Consider the following 23,042-nt stretch of genomic DNA (forward strand, 5'->3'; position numbering starts at 1 on the left):
GAACTGGCAGAGTTAAATGAATTGTAGCCTGGTCATAATTCATGATGAGACGAATAAAAATTATCAAAAGAGTTCCGTTTGAAATATTACATAGACTATATAATATTTCAGTCGTGTATGAGAACTACCTTCTTACTCTCCATCTTCCCTGGCTGGTAGCCTACAGTATAAACAAACACAGTCAATGGTCGCAGCCTCTGAATAAATGAAAAAAGTCTAGATGAATAATTCAAACTGCAGCCTGTGGTTCCTAAATGTGTGTCGTCACCAGCACGGTAGTCGCGGAAGTAGCCTGCGTAGTTTGCTGAGAGATGAGACCTGCCTGGCGACAGCAAACGGAAAACAAGTCTGGCGTACAAACACTCAGGTGGCGATGGATGATTCTGAGACATGACCCTCTGAGATCCGTTTCAGTTCCAACAGTTTTGGCTAATTTCTGACCTGTCTCTGGTCCCGTTAAAACCGGACTGGTGGAAGATCTTTTCCGAGGTATGGGTGCGCTACAGTCCTTACCGGGTAAACCAGAATACGTTGATCTGGCGGAGAAGACGGGCTGTGAGTAGTCATCATTATTATTGTTTGCTTTGGCGTTAAGCACCTCCTTTTTAAACACAGCAGTCAGACATGTAGGATGTGTGAAAAACAAAACCTGAGCTCACTACACCGGAACTATTATTTGAATTCAGTCTCATTTTAATCCAGTCGTGTGTTAAAGGGGAATCTGACCATTTCAACGCCATAAGTAAAGATATGATCATTATTTGCCTTTAATTACTCATGTCCAGCATCTCTAAGGAAAACCAGTAGTGTGGTGCAGTAATAATGAATAATTTACATTTACAATTACATTTACATTAAGTGTAACTTTACCCAGTCTACAGAGGGAAGTACAGTTAATAATAGATCAGACACTGTATTGAAAGCTTTGACAAAACAATTTAACCCTTTAACACCTAGTGCTCATTCAGGCCGCCTGGACTTTTTTGCTTTTTTGACTGTAAAATTGTCAAACAATGTGCAATCAGTGAGTGCTCTTGCCCCCTTTTCCAGGACTACCTAAACTTTCAATATCTGGCATTTATTTTATATTAGGCTACTACTATGTCGTATGACTGTGTTACAACCATTTAAGAGGATAGGCTATATCTATCGGATACGTGCCTGCAAGTTATGACTTTTTACATGCATCAATAGCTACTTTAATTCATCTGTAGCCTCTTATGATAGAGGTGAGTTTGGTAGCTGCAGGTGACAGACAACCACAAACCAAAGTGTTTACATTAAATATGAATATTCAAATCTGCATGCCTTGAAAGCCTCTAGTAAAACTTCTGAAGGAATAAAGAGCTGTTACCATCAGATTCTCAACAAAGTTACTTATTTAAATGTAAAAATGATTAATGTTTAATAGCTTTAAAGAGTTTTATGTTTACTTTGTGTCTCACTGTTTTGGCCGCATTTAGGCTATTTATGCATGCACACTTAAAGGTGCAATATGTAATACTAACAGCTAGTGTTTAAAATAGTTACTGCAGTACAAATTCAAAATACTGCAGAGAGTCGTTTCCCCCACCCCCTCCTACCCAGACTCAAAGTTCATGGAGGTTGCCAGGCTGAGACCGCAGCATCCACAACAATGTTGCTAGACGCTTGTTTCACATAGCCAGACATTACTCCACAGCACAGCGGAGTAGCTAACGTTAGATGCTAGCTATATTTACAGTCATAAAAGGCCATGCTCACGCGGAGCTCTGTACCCAACTGACAGACACACTTTTTCGGCTTAGAATTACAGTAGGAACCGCTAAAAATCCCACAACCTCGCTGTCCTGTTCATCACATCCCCAACCGGCACCGTCAGACACCGCCTACCAAGACCCTGGGTCTGCCGAGGTTTCTTCCGAAAAGGGAGTTTTTCCTCGCCACTGTCGCATTAGCCACTGCTAATGCTTGCTCTTGGGGGAATTACTGGAATTGTTGGGGCTTTGTAAATTATAGTGTGTGGTCTAGACCTACTCTATCTGTAAAGTGTCTTGAGATAACTCTTGTTAGGGCCCGAGCGCCGACAGCGGCAAAGGCCCTATTGAAACTGAAGGAATTATTATTACGGCAAATGAATTGGCTTTTTGAGGGGCTTAACATATTCAAAAACTCACCAAAATTGGTAGTCGCATCAAGGCTGGTGAAAATCTACGTATTTGAAGGGTTTCGGGAAGAGGCGCACAAAAATGGCTCGCCCCCTACAAAGTTAAATAAATTGAGCCCCTGCAGTGCGTTTAACGTAGACTCACGAAACTTGGTGCACATATGTAGCATGTCAAGATGTACAAAGAATGTCATTGGAGCCATACCCTAAACCCAACAGGAAGTCCGCCATTTTGATTTCAAAGTTAGTCAAAATTAGTGCGATTTTGGCCATTTCCACATGTCGTACTTTAACGAACTCCTCCTAGAGATTTCATCCGATCAACTTCAACTTCGGTCTGTACCATCTTAAGACATTATAGATGAAAAGTTGTTAAAAGAAAAACTTTTCGTCATAGGGCGTGGCGGGGCGGCCATTTTGTGCGTTTCGCCATCAAAACAGGAAGTGGGTGTAACTTGAGTGTACATTGTCCAATTAGCTCGAAACTTTTCAGGATTCATAAGAGTCCAACCCTGAGGACAAATAAAGGCTGATATTTATTTAAAGTCCTAGCGCCCCCTAGTGGCAACAGGAATTAGGCCTAAAAGTCAAGGTGCTATACTTTAACGAACTCCTCCTAGAGATTTCATCCGGCGGACTTCAAATTTGGTCTGTACCATCTCAACACCTTAAAGATGAAAAGTTATTAAAAGAAAAACTTTTCGTCAAATCATGTGGACGTGGCAGCCATTTTGAGTGTTTAGCGATGACCAAAGAAATTGTTGTAACTTGAGTGTACGTTGTCTTATCTGCCCAAAATTTCTCACGATTGACAAGGGTCCAGGTCTGAGGACATCTACAGGCCAATATTTACTTTTGGTCATAGCGCCCCCCGCTGGCAACAGGAAATGCGCCTTATATGACAAACATCTGATTTACATGAAACTTATGTGTGGTCGACATGTGATACTGAGCCGCCCCTTATACTTTAACCACACCCACTTACTCAGGCCACACCCCCTTTCATAACATTTGAACCGTTTGAGGTAGAGTCTTGTGTGAGGTGTCATTGAACTCAGCAGAGTTCCTTCTTCATTGGTGATGGTTTGGCCCGCCCCCTATGCTTAAGCCACACCCCCTTTGAAAACTGAATTGAATTGTCCTCTCCACACGCCAGACAGACACACTTCCTCGGTTTAGAATTACGATAGGAACCACTAGAACTACCACTAACTTGCCGTCCTTTTCCACCCGACTGAAATACATACTTTATTGGCTTAGAATTACGGCAACAATCTCTAAACACACTGCAAACTCAAGGTCCTCTCTTCCCGATTTACAGCCCCCCCCCTCTCTTGGCTTCAAATAACTCACCGTTGTCGGCTACGGCCGCTGAACAGGCTACACGTTGTAAAACAGCCGTGGCCTGCTTGCCTGGTCCTCCGGTAACGTTAGCAGTTAGCAGGGTTAGCATGGCGGCGTTAGCCAGGACCAGTCAGGATCACTTTACTGGCTGTGTCTCAATTGTTTTTGTGAGTAACCAACTTGGGTACTCTAGCTATATAATTCAATGTGAGTAGCTACACGAATGTTGAAATGACAAAATGTCCCGTGTAGCCGGGATAAATTAGCCTGAAGCTAATGCACCTGTTCAGGAGGAAATTACCCAACTCTGCATCCTTTTGGGCTCTAAGCCGTCTCCATCTTTCAAATACATCTCCAATATTTACCCGGGGTTTGTAACATCTCTGGTCACACAACTGTTAGAAACATGCCGTTTTTTAATGTCGCGTAGAATCTATCTCCGTTGATCCCATTCGTTTGTTTGCTGCTTACATGGCTATACTAACGTTACAGCTGTAGCGCACTGGGTTTACGTTTTTACAGGTATATCTGGCAACCCGACCTGGCTGTCAAACTGGGCAGTTGATAACACACAGGCCAACACAAACAGAAATTCCGTCACGAGGGGCAGCCTCTAGCTCACCCAGGAGGAGCGTTCGCCCCATGTTGGCTGAGTCCTGCAGCGGCGCGGGTTTGAATCCGACCTGCTGCCCTTTGCTGCGTATCATCCCCCATCTCTCTCTCTCCTCCTTTCATGTCTATCCACCGTCACTTCATAATAAAAGGGAAAAGCCCCCAAAAAATAATCGTTAAAAAAAGAAATTCCGTCACGGAACGGAAATTTCAAAAAGGAGAAAATACTGGCATTAGCATTGTTGTCAGAAAAGATAGTATTTCAACTTAGCAGGTTTCCTTAATATCTGATGACGCGTTGGGGTAATTTTTGGATTTATTACAGTAAATATATTACATATTGGACCTTTAACAAAATAACTTTTCTGTTTTCAGTTTCATTTGAGCAGATTGGAATCCTACATAACAGGTTCAAGCAGTTGAGCCACAATGAAGAAACCCTGCTGTAAGTTAAGATTTTTAAGTATTGTGTGTACAAGTGCAATATGAATTTTTCAGTGACACCTACAGGTTTGTTATCATTTTAATTTAATTATTTAACCCAATCGGCATGGCAGCTCACCAATCTTCTTCGCAAGTTGAAACCCGCCTAACAGGCTTTATGTTTGCACATACAGCTTGCAACCTGTGGCCACAATTACATATTACAGTGTGTGACACCATATGCCACACCTCAAAATCCTCTTTACACCCACAGGAGAGATCACTTCAATGACATCCCAGATCTAGCATGCAATCCTATCCGTTTGCAGATCATAGAGGCCTTCTTTGACAGAAGGTACAGTGACAATGGTTAAAAAGTTGCCTGAACTTGTAATGTGGAGCAAGATAAGATTCAAGAATTTGCTTCATGTTATTGTCAGAACTGCACGATCTGTACACTCATTTCTATATTTCTTTAGAAACTTTCGGCAGAATGGTGAGGGTACAGTTGAGGAGATCGGCTTTAAGGAGTTTCTGGTGGTTATGTCCCATTTCAAGCCCCCGTCACTGCACATGACACAGGAACAGCGTGAGAGCATCAGGAGGGACAAACTGAGATGTGTGTCTTCAAATCACATGATCACATGCCTGACATTATCTGTGGCTGACACACAGCTGTTGAACTGATAGCTATGTTTATTATATGTATTTGTATTATTATTCTCTGCAGTTTTATTCAACATGCATGATGCAGACAACGACGGGACGATAACCCTTGAGGAATACAGACATGTAAGCCTCTGCTTACTTCTGTTGATAAAAACTCATGAAGTTTTAAACCTTTTAAATGAACTTAGGTCATCCTATAACCAGTGAAGATTACAACAATCTCTACTCAGTCTGAAGAAATCATCTAGGTTTATTATGTGGGCTTTACTGTTATCCGTGTCTGTTTTATGAGCATCATTGAAACATTTTAAGCGGTTAAGCTGAATTTTAAAAAGGTAGGGCTGGGTGATATGATGAACTATATTGTCAAAGCAATATAAAAATGTCTATCATATATACTTTTCTATATTGTTTCCATCGCAATGTTAAACATCATGGCAATATTTAGCCATCTGGGACGACTGATCCTTGTGTGTTATGTTCATTTTACACTAAAGTTCTTAATAAAATGAGAAAATACTCAGTTCTTTTCATTTGTCAAGTATTTAATTCACACAGGAGTATACAAAAATAGGCTTTACCATATGGTTGTTTTATATTTAGTTATTGAATTACCAGAAAAAAATGCTCTACGGCGATATACATCTTTATTGAGATATGAAATGACCTATATCTTGTTGTTCACATCTGTCCAGGTGGTGGAGGAGCTGTTATCTTTCAGCGAGGCACTGGAGAAGGACACAGCCAAAAGCATTGCTGATGCAGCCATGTTGGAGGTGGCCAGCATTTCAATGGGCCACATGGTACGTGAGCTGTACTATAGCTCAAGATAACTTTAAGTTTGATTCAATGTTTGTCTGTAACTTCACTTTTCTCATGCAGGAACCTGATGAATTCTATGAGGGAATCACATTTGAACATTTCCTTAAGGTTGGTACACAGAATACATACTATAATAAATATGTTTGTTACTTTCTTAGTTATTTACGATACTTTTAAAAGTGCATTGAAAGGTGTGAATATATTTGAAATTGATCATATTAAATGACATGGTTTAGAATTTTTGGTTTTTCCAATTAAAATCAGCTACGAGGAACTTTCAGTTTGTTTTGATTCTTGCGGCCCCTTTGGACTAAAGCTGTAGTGTTTTTCACACCTGCTGTCGTAAAGTTTTTTTTCTAGCTGTCACAAGCCAAAGCATTAGCAAGAGTTTGTTGTAGCATCTAAGGTAATTACAAGAACTGCTAGCAGTTATCAGTCCCTCCAGGATTTTGCTGCCTTTTTTTAGATTATTGCGGCCCAAAATGCCTGATTTTGCTTGAGCTTTTGTATTTTTGTTGCAATGAAGTTGCAAGAGACAGTGAAAATTGCAAAAAAAAGTGATTTTTTTTTGGTATAATTCTTTAAAAATAAAAAGGTAACTTATTTTGGGGAGAATAAAACTACTCTGGGCTGACTTTTCCTAGTAAACTTACCAAAAAGGCTCAGGATGCTGCAAATGTTGGCTGGTGGACAAAAAACAATTTATTGAATGAATCAAATTTGACCATATCTGTCAGTGGCTTGTTGATCTTTACATTGTTAATTTCCTATTCTGGCCTGGGACATACCTTCATACGGTTTGATAAAGTAACGTTACTTATTGGACTTTAACTTATCATTGCACTTACAATAATGAGCGTAGCTGTCCTCAATTTAGGTCATCCTGTACGACTCATCTCCGTTTTTTCGTGCATCCACCGTGTGGGTTTGTGTGTGAGCGTGCGTCAGTCGCGGGGGGGAACTGAGCAGCCGCAGATAGCCGACAGAATGAAAACAGCAGCAGCTTTCAGCAACTTTAGAGTGAAAAATCGTTGCAGCGTACATTGATGTTAAAATATACAGGTTGGCAGGATGGTCTGAAATGTTTTGCATGGTCTTTCGCTGTACGTTGTTGGTAAATGTGAGATGTTTGAGTTACACACGTCTCGTCTTCATATCAGAAACAAGGAAATTAATTTGGCGACGTGCGTGTGTTACGTCAACCCGTTCATACTCCCGCTTGGTCAGTGGCTCTCAGCGTCACATACTGACACAAAGTCTGGCATGTGGGACTGCTGTGATTGGTTGAAGTCACGGGAAACTCCAGTTATTGATCAAATTTGCTCCACACGCTGCGGAGGAGGGTCTGGCTAGTCCACATAGCATTCCAGGATGGGAGAAAAACGTGTTCTGGTTTATTGGCATTTCTTTAAACCAATTACAATCGTCATGGGCAGCGCTAATCTCCGCACGGAGCCGCTGCAAAATAGCCTCAGGAAGGAACTTGTTTTGGTGGAACGAGTATATTCAAAGTTGTTTTAGTCGTGCGAGAGAAAACTCAGATTGGACAGATAGTCTAGCTAACTGTCTGGATTTACCCTGCAGAGATCTGAGGAGCAGTTAACTATAGTCCTCATAAATACACCGGAGTTTAAAATTCCAACACAAAGAAAGCGGAAGGAAACGGACATCGTCGAAAAGACATTCATCCGCCAGAATTTTCTGCGGCCCCGGAGCAATCATGGACGTGGATATAGACTATGAAACCCGAGGACGCTTTACACAAGTACACAGGGACAAAAAGAAAATAGTAGGCTAACACAAACATGGATTAAAAAAAAAAAAAAAAAAAAAAAAAACTGGCCGCTAAATGGAAGGGGGACGTAATTTCATGTAGGCTACTAACGTACAAACATGTCTCGCATTTTAAAGTTTTTTTTAAGAATTAATTAGACATATTACATACCTGTCTAGGAGGAAGAGGGTCAATTCAGGGTCAGTTTTGTATAATTTACAATCCCTTAATTGTCTCCATCTGTTGAAAGCCCGACCAAAGTTTATACTCTCCCTTTTAACTTTTAGTTGTTCTTCGTTAATTTCTTTTCTGTGACGACCCTGCCCCAGTGTCAACCATAACTACCACAGACAACTTCTAAAAATGAAATTAAAATACAATTAGGCCTATATAAAGAAATCTCCTGCTACCTTTTACCTGGTTGACTCAAACACAGGTTTTTCTGGTGTTACACTGAAATCTGTGACCCAGAATGTTTGACTAAAGAGCTGGTCTATCTGCTGTAAATCATTTTGTGACTTTGCGGGGGGGAAAAAAAAAAAAAAAAAATCAGACCTGGGCAAAGGCATTAATAAAAACGATATATATATAAAAAAAAAAGCAATCTTTTCACCGTTAGTCTCGTTTGCTGTTACAGTTCATTTATGATCATCAGATGGAAAATTAAACAGTTTCAGAAACATTTAAAAGTTCCTCGTAGCTACTTTAAAATAAAAATCAACCTTACCACTTTCAAGGACAGTGAAATTATCAGCAATATACATTTTTAACAATGAAAAACTCTTCTTTTTTTAGTTGCTGAATGGCTTTGAGATTGAATCAAAAATGAACATTCGCTTTTTGAATATGGACACAACAACCTTGTGTAAGTGAAGTTGGTACACTAAACTCTGCAGTGACTTTGGAAAAACTCTGAAGATGCACAATTATGGTTTCACGATCTGTTGTTTCCAGTTGTGCTCTTGCATTGAATGATATACTTTACTCATGTTTGAATAACTATGCAAATTCAATGAAAACATGTTTTATGCAGATGTAGTAGAAGCAGTTTATTTGATTGTAAGCAATAATATGAAATAGTCAAATAACAACCATCCTGTTAGTAGTTGGACAAAGCAATTATCAAATATCCATGTCTGGAGTAGCAGGCATTATGTCTCTATGCATAGAAATATTAATGCATGATGCATTAAACATGTCAATGCCATAAATCAATAACTCTTAATAATCAGGGATATAAATGTGTGATGTTAAAAATCTGAATGTTTCTAATAATAGCAATACAATTATTTGAAATGCCTTTTATTCATATTGCAAATATGACACTTGGTGCATACTCTGCACAACATGTGCACAATAAAAACCCCATGAAACAGATCTGACTTCAGTTCAGGATGTGTATTTCTGATGAAAAAGGAAATGGGAGTGCTGCCATGCAAGATTAAATGCTTAAATGCATTATCTGATCAGTCCTTATTTAAGAAGGGCAGACTGATTCCCCTTAGAACGATACTTATTTTTTAAAACACTAAGTCATAGATATATTTTAATATAGTTTGTATTAAAAGTCTCTCAGGTATCATACAATCTTGAGAGACTGTCATGATTGATGGTGAAAAGTTTTGTCTAACTACCATTAAACCCTCCACTGTATTCCAACTTAATAATAATAATAATAATAATAATAATAATAATAATAATAATGTGTGCACAAAGCATTTGCAGCCTCATGTCAGGTGTTTGAATAACTATATCAGAATTTAAAATGTCAAGCTAAACTTAAGTTCTCAATGCTTATTTCAAGAGCAATTATCAGTCAACTATTACTCCAATCTTTTGGTGATGTGACTTTTGTGGTAAATATAAAAATGTATTAGCAACAACTTCGAGAACAGTAATCTCAGTTGGTATAGTGTTTACAATGTATACCATAATGCAATGACCACAACAACCCCAGTTTGATTCTGGCTAGGGACCTTTGTTGTCATCTCCCCTCTTTGTTCCCATGCTTCCCGTCAAGCTCATATGGTCACTATCAATAAAAAGGCTTTTTATCAATACCATGTCATCAGCTTTTGTTGTTACTGTACTGAGAGGTATTGAGTATTTGTGTTGGATGCATACTAACTGTATACTAATGCTACATTTTTTAATATTTGCTTGTGCTTCAATGTATTCAGTCATGGGTGTATACTGCCCTCCACAGGTCAAAATATGGAAAGCATGTTAAATGATAATGAACCGGCACCTGATTATATTTTATATTAAGTAATTTCTACATTTTTCAACATACTATACTATGACTTTTTTTAAACATACTATAGTCTCTTTTTTTAAAATCACTTTTGACATACTATGTATTTTTTTTTTTTTTTTTTTTAAAAATCACAAAAGGAACGTTATGATATAATGCTGATCCAGAATGCCGTGTACGTGTACTGACAAGAACTAAGAAAAGAGACATTTCTCCTGTATTATCTTTTCTGCATTGGCTTCCTGTAAAAGCCAGAATCCTTCTCCTGACCTACAAAGCTCTTAATGGTCAGGCACCATCATATCTTAAAGAGCTCATAGTACCTTATTGTCCCACTAGAGCACTGCGCTCCCAGAATGCACTTGTGGTTCCTAGAGTCTCTAAAAGTATAGTGGGAGCCTTTAGCTATCAGGCTCCTCTCCTGTGGAACCAGCCCCTAGTCTGGGTTCGGGAGGCAGACACCGTCCCCACATATAAGAGTTAACTTAAAACTCTCCTCTTTGATAAAGCTTATAGTTAGGGAGTGAGGAGATGCAGTGTTCGCCTAGATTGGCGGGGGAGGGTGTATGCAGACATGGCATACCTTCTCCCGCCTTGCAGTTTTCCTTGGATTAGGGTGGCACCTAGTAGGGTAGGGCCTCACCTAAATAGAATTATTAGAATCAGCATTAAGTAAGTTATACAGTATACTGTATTTTTCACTGCTAAAAAAAATGCACTAACACAACTGAACACTCTAGTGCAGCCAGTTCGTTACCTTTCTTCCTGCTTTGGTCCTGTCATAACTACTCTACCACTAGAGGGAGCCACCACTATAAACGTAAATATATCTTGTAATTGCTGCTTAAACGACCTCTGGGAGTTTCTCTGGGAACAACAACAGTCTCTTTAATATTAAGTATCTCTCTTTCTGTGTTGAAGGTCACAATTTTTTTTCCCATGAAAATTGTAAATTCGCAAGTTCAGTTCATTGTAAATTCGCAAGTTCAAATCGTAAATTCGCAAGTTCAAATCTTTGGAAATTCGCAATTTGAAATCGTAAATCCGCACGCTGAAATCGTAAATTCGCAAGTTGAAATTATACAAATGAAACCACATCCATCCATCCATCTTCTTCCGCTTATCCGGTAACGGGTCGCGGGGGTAGCAGCTCCAGCAGGGGACCCCAAACTTCCCTTTCCCGAGCCACATTAACCAGCTCCGACTGGGGGATCCCGAGGCGTTCCCAGGCCAGGCGTTCCCAGGCCAGGTTGGAGATATAACCCCTCCACCTAGTCCTGGATCTTCCCCGAGGCCTCCTCCCAGCTGGACGTGCCTGGAAAACCTCCCTAGGGAGGCGCCCAGGGGGCATCCTTACCAGATGCCCGAACCACCTCAACTGGCTCCTTTCGACGCGAAGGAGCAGCGGCTCTACTCCGAGCTCCTCACGGATGACTGAGCTTCTCACCCTATCTCTAAGGGAGACGCCAGCCACCCTCCTGAGGAAACCCATTTCGGCTTGTACCGGCTTGTACCCTGGAAACCACATCCATTCTTCACAAACACTCCTGTGTGTTATACCTGAGGCGGGGTTTGAACCCGCGTCTCCTGGTTGTCGGTCAGCGTTGTTCCCCACTGGACCATATCCGGGGATAATACGCACAAGATCCAAAGAGAAAAAAGAAACTTCACCTTCATCAACCTTGTCTTTTTCTTTTGTTGCCTTTTAAAAATTCTTTGACATGCAGATAATCCATTAAAACATCTTAAATGTGCAGATAATTCTTGACAACCCTTTAACACTTTCCAAGACATAAGTGATAACCAATAAAATCCTTTAATATAGTGTAAGTGTATAGTGACATATTATACCATTACTTTTTTCAACATACTATGACTGTGGCTCAGGGGTTTGCATTGCTCCAGCAAGTACTGAGCCAGGTTCAATTCCCAGTCTGTGCTGGCCCTTTTGTTGTGGAGTTTGCATGTTCTTCCAGACTTTCTTTGACATACTATACTATTACCTTTTTTGACATACTATGACTATTACCTTTTTTGACATACTATGACTATTTGAGATAGTATACTAATCACTTTATTTTTACCCCTTTTTGGACAAACTATACTGAATTTTTTTTTTTTTTTTTTTTAAATCTCTTTTTGACATACTATACCATGACTTTTTTGACATACTATGCTATGACTGTTTTCAACACGAGTTATTTGGTGGCACAGTGGCTCAAGGATTTACATCCCTCCAACAAGCACCAGCAGAGTAGACACTGCAGGCTCTGACCAAGGTTTGATTCCCAGTCTGGGCAGGCACGTTTTTTTGTGGAGTTTGCATGTTCTTCCAGACTTTCTTTGACATACTATACTATTACTTTTTTCTAAATACTATGACTATTTTTAAGATACTATACTTTCCCTCCCTCCCCCCCCTTTTTTTTTTTAGACATACTATACTGACTTTTTTCTATATTGCTTTTTATCACTTTTTTTCGACATACTATGCCATCACTGTTTAACATGAGCTATTTTGTGGCATGGTGGCTCAGTGCATAACAATGCTCCAACTAGCAGCAGAAAGAAGGCACTGCAGACTCTCACCCTTGGTTTGATCCCCAGTCTGGGCTTAGCCTTTTTTTGTAGAGTTTGCATGTTCTTCCAGACTTTCTTTGACATACTATAACTTTTTTGACATACTATGACTATTTTTGGCATACTATACAATGACTTTTTTATAACTTTTTTCAACATACTATGCTATGACATGAACCATGTGGTGGCACAGTGGCTCGGGGGTTTGCATCACTCCAGCAAGTAAACACTGCAGATTCTGAGCAAAGTTCAACTCAGTCTGAGCTGGCCCTTTTTCTGTGGAATTTGCATGTTCTTCCAGACTTTCTTTGACATACTATGACTTTTTTAGAGATACTATACAATCACTTTTTTTATCCGTTTGGACTAACTATACTGAATTTTTTTGATATCTTTTTGACATACTATACCATGACTTTTTTTTATAACATTTTTGACATACTATGCTAGGACTGTTTTCAACACGAGTTATTTGGTGGCACAGTGGCTCAAGGATTTGCATCCCTCCAACAAGCACCAGCAAAGTAGACACTGCAGGCTTAGACCAAGGTTTGATTCCCAGTCCGGACAGTCCCTTTTTTTTGTGGAGTTTGCATGTTCTTCCAGACTTTAGACATACTATACTGACTTTTTTCGATTTTTTTTTAACTTTTATCACTTTCTTTTCGACATACTATGCTATGAGTGTTTTCAACATGAGCTATTTTGTGGCATGGTGACTCAGTGCATAACAATGCTCCAACTAGCAGCAGAAAGAAGGCACTGCAGACTCTCACCCTTGGTTTGATCCCCAGTCTGGGCTTAGCCTTTTTTTGTGGAGTTTGCATGTTCTTCCAGACTCTTTGACATACTATACTATTACTTTTGACATACTATCACTATTTTTGGCATACTATGCAATTACTTTTTTATAACTTTTTGACATACTATGCTATGAATTATGTGGTGGTACAGTGGCTCAGGGGATTGCATTGCACCAGCAAGTAGACTGCAGATTCTTTGACTTTATGACTTTTTTCAACATACTATGCTATGACTTTGTCCCTCTTTTCGACATACTATACTATGACTTTTTTCCACTTTTTTTCAACATACTATACTATTACTTTATCACTTTTTCGACATACTATATGGAGGAAATATTTATTCATAATTCAAATTGAAAGTCCAAAGAGAAATTGAAAGTCCAAAGAGAAAACGAAGCGATAAATTAAAAATATTTTTTTTTAAATTTTCCATTGATCAAATTAAAAATATTATTTTTTTTTAATTTTCCATTTGGCTTTTTCATTTGGATTTAATATTTGGCTTTTGAATTTCAATTTAACATTGGCTTTTAATTTGGATTTAATATTTGGCTTTTGAATTTACATTTAACATTGGCTTTTCATTTGGACTTGACACATGTCAATGTAAATGAGGAGGCGTGGCCCAAAGGCTGGTGGGAGGGTCTGAAACGAAAGGGGTGCAGAGGCACCTTATGAACAACAGGGGGAGCTGACTGCTGGGGAGTACACTGTTGAGGAGCATCTGTCTGCAGCTTGGCCACCAGGCTGGCTTATCCTCTTATTTCACATGATAGAAACTGATGATGTAGGCTAAACACAAACCACATTTCATGAAACAACAGTGAAGTTTTCATGTAGATACTATAATTGGGCCCGTGTTAGTGAGGACTAGATTAGGACTGTATTTAAAGCTGATTCTGGTTTCCAACTTCGCCCCAGGGGTGTCTGTTTAAAACACGGATGGAGACAACTTCTCTCTTGTGATGTTTAATTAAGCAACAGTACAAACATGGGTGTGGGTAGCTCTGCTACGTGTGTTTGTGTGTTGTCAGATCTCGAGGACACACGCACACAATCTCAACCGGGTAGTCATCGTCCGAACTGCGACCTCTCCTTTTTCTCTCACTTTTTTCTCCGGGTGGTGCGCGCAGTGTGAGGTGCGTGTCCGCGCTATTCTCCGACGCGTACTCACAACAATCACTCCTGATTGACGGCCTTTTGTACAGCCTGTGTAGGCTACTTTTTCGTTCATTTGATTTCCGATTTTGAAACGATATCCAAATTTGAAAAATGGGTCATTTTAAACCTTGTTAATATTGATGACAATGTGTTCAAACAGAAAACGTGTGTGAAACAGCAGATGGAAATTATAAAAAAGAAATCAATTCTATAATCTAGATCGGGAGTTTGCCGTAGCAGCAACAGCAGCAAACAACTGGAAACTTCTTACAATTTTTGTCTGCTATTTCACCACTAAATTCACTATTGAGACTTTTTTTATGCGAGCAATTAACTGTGTAGAGTTTCAATATGGGCAGTTTTACAAACATTGATGGCCAACTGCACATTTTCTCCGATGTTGTCAGAAGCTCCAGTCTGACGGGACAGCCAGCTGGTGGCGGCCGGGATCGCCTCTCTGCCGGCCGGCCAGTGATGCTCACAGACACCGCTGTCAGCTGGAAGTCTCAATAGAATCATGTTTATTTCCTGAAATATGGCTCGTTTTCCGTTTGAACACATTGTCATCAATATTAACAAGGTTTAAAATTACCCATTTTTCAAATTTAGAAGTGATTGTTGGGAGTACATGTCGGAGAATAGCGCAGACACGCACCTCACACGTGTGTGTGTGTGTGTGTGTGTGTGTGTGTGTGTGTGTGTGTGTGTTCGAGATCTGACAACACACAAACACACGTAGCAGAGCTACCCACACCCATGTTTGTACTGTTGCTTAATTAAATAAAACATCAGAAGAGAGAAGTTGTCTGTTGCATGAAATGTGGTTTGTGTTTAGCCTACATCATCAGTTTCTATCATGTGAAATAAGAGGATAAGCCAGCCTGGTGGCCAAGCTGCAGACAGATGCTCCTCAATAGTGTGCTCCCCAGCAGTCAGCTCCCCCTGCTGTTCATAAGGTGCCTCTGCACCCCTTTCGTTTCAGACCCTCCCACCAGCCTTTGGGCCACGCTTCCTCATTTACATTGACATGTGTCAAGTCCAAATGAAAAGCCAATGTTAAATTTAAATTCAAAAGCCAAATATTAAATCCAAATGGAAAAGCCAAATGGAAAATTAAAAAAATATTTTTAATTTGATCAATGGAAAATTTAAAAAAATAATATTTTTAATTTGATCTTTCAATTTCTCTTTGGACTTTCAATTTGAATTATGAATAAATATTTCCTCCATATCCACAGCATCTTTCTTTATTACACTTTTACTGACATGGACCTTTTAAAGTAACTCTCTAACACTCACCACCCTCATTATGTACCTGTCTGATTTGTGCGTGATGCTCTGCATGCTGTCCCGTACTCGCTGGTCTAAAGCGTTGTTGTAGGACCTCACCTAAATAGAATTGTTAGAATTAGCTTACTGTATACAGTATACTGTTTTTTTCACATCTCCAATATTTACTCAGGGTTTGTTACGTCTTTGATCATGCAACTCTTAGAAACATGCCAGGGTTTTTTTGGGTTGGGGAGAATTTCTCTGTTGATCCCATTTCTTTGTTTGCTGCTTTCATGGCTGTACTAATGTTACAGCTGTAGCGTGCTGGGTTTACGTTTTTACTGGTATATCTGGCAACTCGGCCTGGCTGTCAAACTGGGAAGTTGATAACACACAGGCCAAAACACAAAACAGAAATTCCGTCATGCAATGGAAATTTCAAAAGGAGAAAATACTGACATTAGCATTATGGTCAGAAAAGATAGTAAGTAGGCCAAGGCCGTTTACAACGTGTAGCCTGTTCAGCGGCCGTAGCCGACAACGGTGAGTTATTTTAAGCCAAGAGAGGAGGGCTGTACATAGGAAAGAGAGGACCATGAGTTTGCAGTGTGTTTAGCGATTGTTGCCGGAATTTTAAGCCAATAAAGTGTGTTCAGTCGGGTGGCGAGGACGGCAAGGTTGTGTTATTTTTAGCGGTTCCTACCATAATGCTAAGCCGAGGAAGTGTATCTGTCCGTCGGATGGAGAGGACCGCGAGGTTGTTGTGTTTTTAGCATTTCCTACCGTAATTCTAAGCTGAAAAAGTGTGCCTGTCAGTTGGGTATAGAGCTCCGCGTGAGCACGGGCTTTTATGACAATATGTATTTATGTCATCTAATATTAGCTACTTCGCTGTGCTGTGAAGTAATGTCTGGCTATGTGAGACAAGCTTCTAGCAACATTGTTGTGGATGCTGCAGTCTCAGCCTGGCAACCAACATGAACTTCGAGTCGGGAGGGAGGGGGCGGGGGAGACAACTCCAGTATTTTGAATTTGTACTGCAGTAACTATTTTAAACACTAGCTGTCAGTATTATATATTGCACCTTTAACATAAACTATGACTTTTTACCTTTTTTCAAACATATTATGCCATGACTGTTTTCAACAACAGTTATTTGGTGGCACAGAGGCTCAGGGGTTTGCACTGCTCCAATTAGCACCAAGTAGGCACTGCAGACTCTGACCCAGTTTCGATTCCCAGTATGGGCATGCCCTTTTTTATTGAGTTTGCATGTTCTTTCAGACTTTGACATACTATGCTGTTACTTTTTTCGACTGACTATTTTTGACATACTATACGATGACTATCACTTTTTTTTTTTACCACTTTTTAGACATACTATACTGACTTTAATATTTTTTCCCACATACTATTTTCAAAATGAGTTATTTGGTGGCATGCTGGCTCAGTGGATAACAATGCTCGAACTAGCAGCAGAAAGTAGGCACTACAGACTCTCACCCCTGGTTTGATCCCCAGTCTGGACTTTTTTTGCAGTTTTTTATTTTGAGTTCTTCCAGACTTTCTCTGGCATGCTATACTTTGACTTAATGACTTTTGGACTTTCTATACTAGGTTTGTTTTTTTGTTTTGTTTTTTAAATCACAAAAGAAACGTTAATATCATTCTGAATACGTTCTATAACCTTCAAAGCTTCATCTGAGCAGCCTGCAGACTTAAAAAAAAAAAAAAAAAAAAAAAAGTGTTAATTCATTTTTTTTCCCGTGGAAATTTGTAAATGTTTGCAAATTCCACCCTGGACCATCTCCGGGGGGTGATAACCACAAGATTCATTGAGAAAGAAGAAACTTCACCTTCATCAACCTTGTCTTTTTCTTTTGTTGCCTTTTAAAAACTTTTTAACATGCAGATAATCCATTAAAACATCTTAAATGTGCAGATAATCCTTGAAAACCCCTTAACAGTTTCTAAGACATAAGTGATAACCAATAAAACCCTTTAATATAGTGCAAGTATTTATCTATTCATGAAATAACCTAAAACCTGCTTCACAGAAGTGAAGCGACTGTGTGGTTGAAATATTGAGATGACTTTTCAGAGTGCTGAGAGCTCAACTGGAGAAGGAACTGTTCTGCAGTCTGAAGGTCTCACTCTGTGAGTTCAAATCCCACATTTGCCAATCATGTATTATTTTTTTTTAAAAGGAGTCTCTTATGTGTGTCGCCTGTGCCTAAACTCATTAAAACGCCTCAGAGGAAGAAATCATTCCCAACATGTTTGTCTTCTTTTAGGACGAAGAGTAAAAACATTTTATCAACTCTCCAAACAGGAAGTGACTCATAACTCAGCTTAAACATCTCAGAGGAGATGGAACCCACTGATGGAGGACACACTGATGTTTTTTTAATCTGGTCTCAAAAGATATACGTACCTCTGGCCACTTTTTTTTCAGCACCACAAATACATATAGTATACCGTCAGGTACATTCTTCCACAGTTTTAAGAAACAACTGTCCACTTGGGATTCTAAAGAGAAGAACTTGTTGCATGCTATCCAAACATGATGGAATTATCCAGTAGAGTAGCAGAGTGAAGACCAGGCTTATATGAAGAGAGTGATGAGGTGAATGGATACAGGTGTGCCTTGTTAGCTGCCTGGAGAAGCCAGCCACGCCCCCTGCCACACATATGCAGAGAGGAGAGGAGAAAAAGCACAAACACAAAAAAAGCCACCGACAAAACCAGAACCAAACACAGGATCATAACACAACTGTAATGTGAAATGTAATGTGTCCTGAAATAGGTTGCAGTGGACTCCATTATTTTAAGTTATTACCTTTGAAATCGACATTATCTTAAAGCTGGGGGGGGTTTTTTGTGACGCTCAGCACGAATTTCAAACACATGTACAGTATATCAATTAGAAGTAGCCTATCCTTCATTCCTGCACCATGTATTTTTTTCTGTCAGTCAGGACTGTCCTTTACCTTGGAAACAGTAGTTTGACAAAATGTATACATTGTTTTGCTGTTGCAGAAGTCAAGACATTTTCATAGTGATGTGCTGATGACAGGTGGATCAATGGTTACAGCAACTACAATAGGTGCTGGGTTCAGTCTCCAGGCCTGTCCAGTTCTGTTGCATGTTTTCCCTGTGTTGGCGTTGAAATTGTGCAGGTTATTTTGTGTTTCTCCAAGTCAGGTGGATTAGAGAGTGTTTTACAGGGAAGACTTGTGACTAGTCCAAGGTGTCTTCATTTTCACAAATACTGTATCTGCTAGGGTGGTAAACTTTATACCTCTCTGTGGTCTTGTAAAGCATAAGCATAAGTGGTTAGTGAAAATGAATACCTACTGAAGAATGACTGTTGTCCTGAGGTGCCCTCTGTTTTTGTGCTATAAATAAAGCAGAGTTATAACAGGGAACTTGATTCATGACCCAGAGTGAATCCTCCATCTACTTCCAGTTTCCTGAGAGCTTGTGATCTGAGGAAAGTTTAGTTAAGCATTACTTCATTCAAACAAATATATTTGGTATTTTATTTTATAAATATATAGGCTATATATGACAAGTGTGTGTGCAGTGTCTGTTATTCATCTATTTAAAAAAGGGGTTTTCTGCAGAATTTCAACTTTTCTGGTTTCCCCATCCCACCCTTCACACACTTGCGTCTCCATCTATATGAGGATGCAAGAGTGCAAACAACACGTACAGTTCTCTGACCCACACACACCTTGTGACTGGCCAGACAGCCCGCCAGTTTCATGAAATCTTTCCTATCCAATACTGCCTTGTGTTGAACACATGCGTCATTCTGAGCTGATATCACACAGTCAGCGTCTCAGTAGCTTCCTGATTTTCTTTTAACCCCTCTGGATGGACTTATTCTGTGCACAACACAGCATATGATGCTTCCAGCAGAAATTATACTCTTTTGTTTTGCACAGACAATCTTTGTTTAAAGTAGAGAAACAAATATATTGTTACTCAGATTGAGTTTGGCGAATAAGAAGACACATGTAGTGCATGGAAATATGTGATTAAGATTGTCCTTTTTCTAGTCACTTCCATGTTGCTAAAATTGATGCAACCCCACTCAGAAATGAAGATCATCTGCAAGTATCTTTTAATAATTATACAGCAAATAAGTTTATATCAGCAAAGTAGAACATTACATATTATACAAATTAAATATACATCATTTTAATATATATATATATATATATATATATATACATTCACACTCTTGATCAGCATTCCTCTTATCATAAACAAGAAAATAAATATTAAATAACATAAATAGGCTTCATTACACTGATGTACCAGCCACCTTCATACTCACATATCCTTTAAAGTCTTTATCAACCCAGTGATGAAAGTGTTGATGAAAACTGACTGTGGCCAGTATTAGGTCATCCTCAGAAAAATGTGTTTATTTGGATCCTCCTTATGCACATTTTGCTTTTTAGAGTCCTCAGTTCTCGAGAAACATTTAACAGGAGCTCCTTGTAAGTCTTCAGGACCACACAGCCGTAGACTTTCTGCTGGAAGACGTTCTGAGGTGGAGGTAGTGTTGTCGGCCTTCCTGCTGGCTCTGGTACAGGCAGGTTAGGGAAGAGGCTCTGATAGAGGCTGTTTGTGAGTGTAGCCAGGTTAATGCTGTGAGCCCTTACACTGTTTAGCTCGGTCAGCAGCGGGCTTGTGGATGACTGCAAGTCTGTCTGCTGATCGTACACCCGGTTGAAATGTGGGAGGAAGTCTTGGAGATGTGTGTAGATGCTCACTATCCTCTCTGAGTGCTCCATGCCGGAGATGTTAGGGTCAGGGATGTTGTTAACTGACACCTTGCAGAAGAGCTCTGACATTTCTCCTTGAGAGGCTTTCTGAAAAATAAAGATCAGATACAAATTAAGCCACACATCTTAAAGAGGAACATGAATAGTCTGCATCTATGTCTAAAAAAGGTAAAAGGGTGGAGTACTGAACAAGCAGATGAGGATTTAACGCAGTTTAAGCAGTTTTATGCCTATACTCACATATGTTTTGATTAGGTCGACAGATTCCTTCTGTATAAGTCTGCTTAGCTTAAGAGTCTGCTGCAGAGGATTCCCACACTGCTGGTTTCTGCTTGCTGCCACAGTTCTTGTTGAATCAACAGCCATAACCAGCAGGAGAGAGAGTAATGCTGCGGAGAAAGGAACTGGTCAGTTTAGGTTATCCTACATCCCAGCAGTGAGGGGAACTTCGTGGTGAAGCCATAAGTGGAAGGCAGGAGTGATAAAAATAGACTTTTCACTTTATTTCAACCGGTGAAAAAAGAACACTAGAGGTCTGATATATTATTAGTTCAGACATTTTACAAAATCATATATTATAGTTAAAGTATGTTTAGATGCCAACAAACATTGTCAGTCTCTTTAAACATTGGCAAGATTCTCCAAACTGTTGAAAAACTGATCTATGTTTAAAAGAACTGTGAAGCAGTAAAGTTCAATCTGAAACTTCAGTCAGTTTCACAACAGCTGTAAGGCACCGAAAATAACCACAATAACGTGCACAATGGAAAGAAAAGATGCAACTTTTTATATATTTTAATAGAAAAGTAGATGTAATAAAACTTACTTGTTGCTTGTTCCATAAACTGTTGAAAATTCATACTCTTTACATGACCATTCATTCTCCACTCAGTATCACAGGCAAATTACACAGACTTGTCATAATCACACTCCTTTAAAACTTTTTTTTAAAGACAGAAACCACACATTTGTCAGAGGAGGAAATGACGTGCACTTTGTGAGGCAACCAAATTTCCCAGAATTTCCTCCTTTTTTTTAGATGTGCATTTTTTTTCTTTTTCCTCTATATCTAATAAGTGGCTCATGCCCCAACATGCCTCGTCACAGAGCAGGCATTTAGGGATGTTGTCTAATTAGGCCTTTTATTAAACATGTGACCATCCAGTGTAGCACTGAGTATTGTTAATAGCACTTCCTTTTTATTCAGGCACAGAAAAATATACTAGAAATGTGATACATGAATATCGCTTGAGGAAGATGAATCTGCTGAATTTTGAAAATCATGTCAGCCATGCATGAAAATAATTTAACCCTAACCCTAAGGACTGAGGTCAGCCTATACCCTTTGACACAGTTTACCGCCCTCTAGAGAGTGTGGGTGAGAAGGTGAGAACTCTGTGCACTGTGGGAAGCTCACTTTTACTTTTTCACACCTGCTAAATTGCACAATGATTATGTTTTGTATGCACTTTCTACATAATAAGAGCAAATGTACCTTGAGGAATTCAAGTGAAAGCATACAAATGTTCTTTAAGAAAACCTGTACTGTAATAATCTAATACCAAAATAGATTAATGTGGTTCTTCCCATGTCTTTACTGGCTTAAATATGACTTAAATCATTCAACAACAAACACACACATATGCATTTATTGGTGCCCACATGTAGTGTATAGAGTGTATAAAGTAGAATTGGGTCTGAAATAATGAGAGGTGTCATGTAAACAATCCCTGAGAAGTAGTCTAAGATCAACTTCTCATATTTACTTCTTCATCTTCTCTTGACTTTGATCGGGTTCTGCTTAATTTTGTCAGTATATAACTGCATTTGTGCAGGAAGCTGGCAAAGTCAGGAAATGCATTTCTCAATCAGAAACTTTTACAAGTGCGTAAAGGGGAGGGTCTGCTTAGCTAAATTAAGCAATTTGTTAATGTCATCACACTGGTTGTCACACCAAAAAGCTTCTGACAGGCTGTGCTCATGTTATCAGAGGATGAATTCATCATGACATAAGATAGTATTGCATCCTCCAGTGATTTGTTTGGGAAGTATGTAAGGAGGGAACTAGAAGGATTATGTAAAATATTAAAATAACACAAACTGGGGTTTTCATATCTTGTCTAATCTCATCTTCGTCACCACTGACTTCTAGAAATGATGGTCACTTCCGCTTGGAGACACCCTATGATGTGTTACAACTGCTGTCTGCATCACAGGGTTAATGAGGTCAGACTGCAGACAGAAACAGCTCACTGAGAGGCGATCTGATGTTATTTGGTAATGTCTTTGTTTCATGGGTCCACACTCGATGCTACATTGCTGTCAAACTACTGACTACTTGAGAAAAGTCGGGGAACTCGACCCACCACAACACTGTCAG

At 39.4% G+C, this 23,042-nt stretch overlaps 2 protein-coding genes across 3 annotated transcripts; one reads left to right on the forward strand and one right to left on the reverse strand.

Annotated features, from left to right (window-relative positions):
- Positions 1 to 273: 273 nt before the first annotated feature.
- Positions 274 to 9,164, forward strand: tescb (tescalcin b). 2 transcript variants are annotated; one of them, XM_036007979.1, is made up of 9 exons: positions 280 to 367; positions 451 to 555; positions 4,478 to 4,547; positions 4,800 to 4,880; positions 5,005 to 5,144; positions 5,256 to 5,317; positions 5,890 to 5,997; positions 6,077 to 6,124; positions 8,586 to 9,164. In XM_036007979.1, exons 2-9 carry the CDS (start codon positions 492 to 494, stop codon positions 8,661 to 8,663), a joined length of 651 nt encoding a protein of 216 aa, XP_035863872.1. In that variant the 5' UTR covers positions 280 to 367; positions 451 to 491; the 3' UTR covers positions 8,664 to 9,164. The 2 variants fall into 2 exon arrangements, with proteins under 2 accessions (XP_031133943.1, XP_035863872.1); XM_031278083.2 differs by having other exon boundaries at positions 274 to 555.
- Positions 9,165 to 19,969: 10,805 nt separating this feature from the next.
- m17 (IL-6 subfamily cytokine M17) lies at positions 19,970 to 21,658 on the reverse strand. Its single transcript, XM_031277949.2, has 3 exons — positions 21,489 to 21,658; positions 20,903 to 21,051; positions 19,970 to 20,749 (listed from the first exon to the last, which is right to left on the reverse strand). Exons 1-3 carry the CDS (start codon positions 21,541 to 21,543, stop codon positions 20,285 to 20,287), a joined length of 669 nt encoding a protein of 222 aa, XP_031133809.1. The 5' UTR covers positions 21,544 to 21,658; the 3' UTR covers positions 19,970 to 20,284.
- Positions 21,659 to 23,042: the final 1,384 nt, after the last annotated feature.

Source organism: Sander lucioperca, chromosome 1 (genome assembly GCF_008315115.2).
Source record: "Sander lucioperca isolate FBNREF2018 chromosome 1, SLUC_FBN_1.2, whole genome shotgun sequence".
Classification (NCBI taxonomy): domain Eukaryota; kingdom Metazoa; phylum Chordata; class Actinopteri; order Perciformes; family Percidae; genus Sander; species Sander lucioperca.

Excerpts from the sequence above, each read along its gene's own strand:
- tescb (XM_031278083.2), top strand. The coding sequence starts at position 492 with ATGGGTGCGCTACAGTCCTTACCGGGTAAACCAGAATACGTTGATCTG. Across the intron at positions 4,548-4,799 it reads CACAATGAAGAAACCCTGCT|GAGAGATCACTTCAATGACA; the intron begins GTAAGTTAAGAT and ends TTACACCCACAG. Across the intron at positions 5,998-6,076 it reads GCATTTCAATGGGCCACATG|GAACCTGATGAATTCTATGA; the intron begins GTACGTGAGCTG and ends TTTCTCATGCAG.
- m17 (XM_031277949.2), bottom strand. The coding sequence starts at position 21,543 with ATGAATGGTCATGTAAAGAGTATGAATTTTCAACAGTTTATGGAACAA. Across the intron at positions 21,052-21,488 it reads GTTTATGGAACAAGCAACAA|CATTACTCTCTCTCCTGCTG; the intron begins GTAAGTTTTATT and ends CTTTCTCCGCAG. Across the intron at positions 20,750-20,902 it reads TCGACCTAATCAAAACATAT|AAAGCCTCTCAAGGAGAAAT; the intron begins GTGAGTATAGGC and ends TTTATTTTTCAG.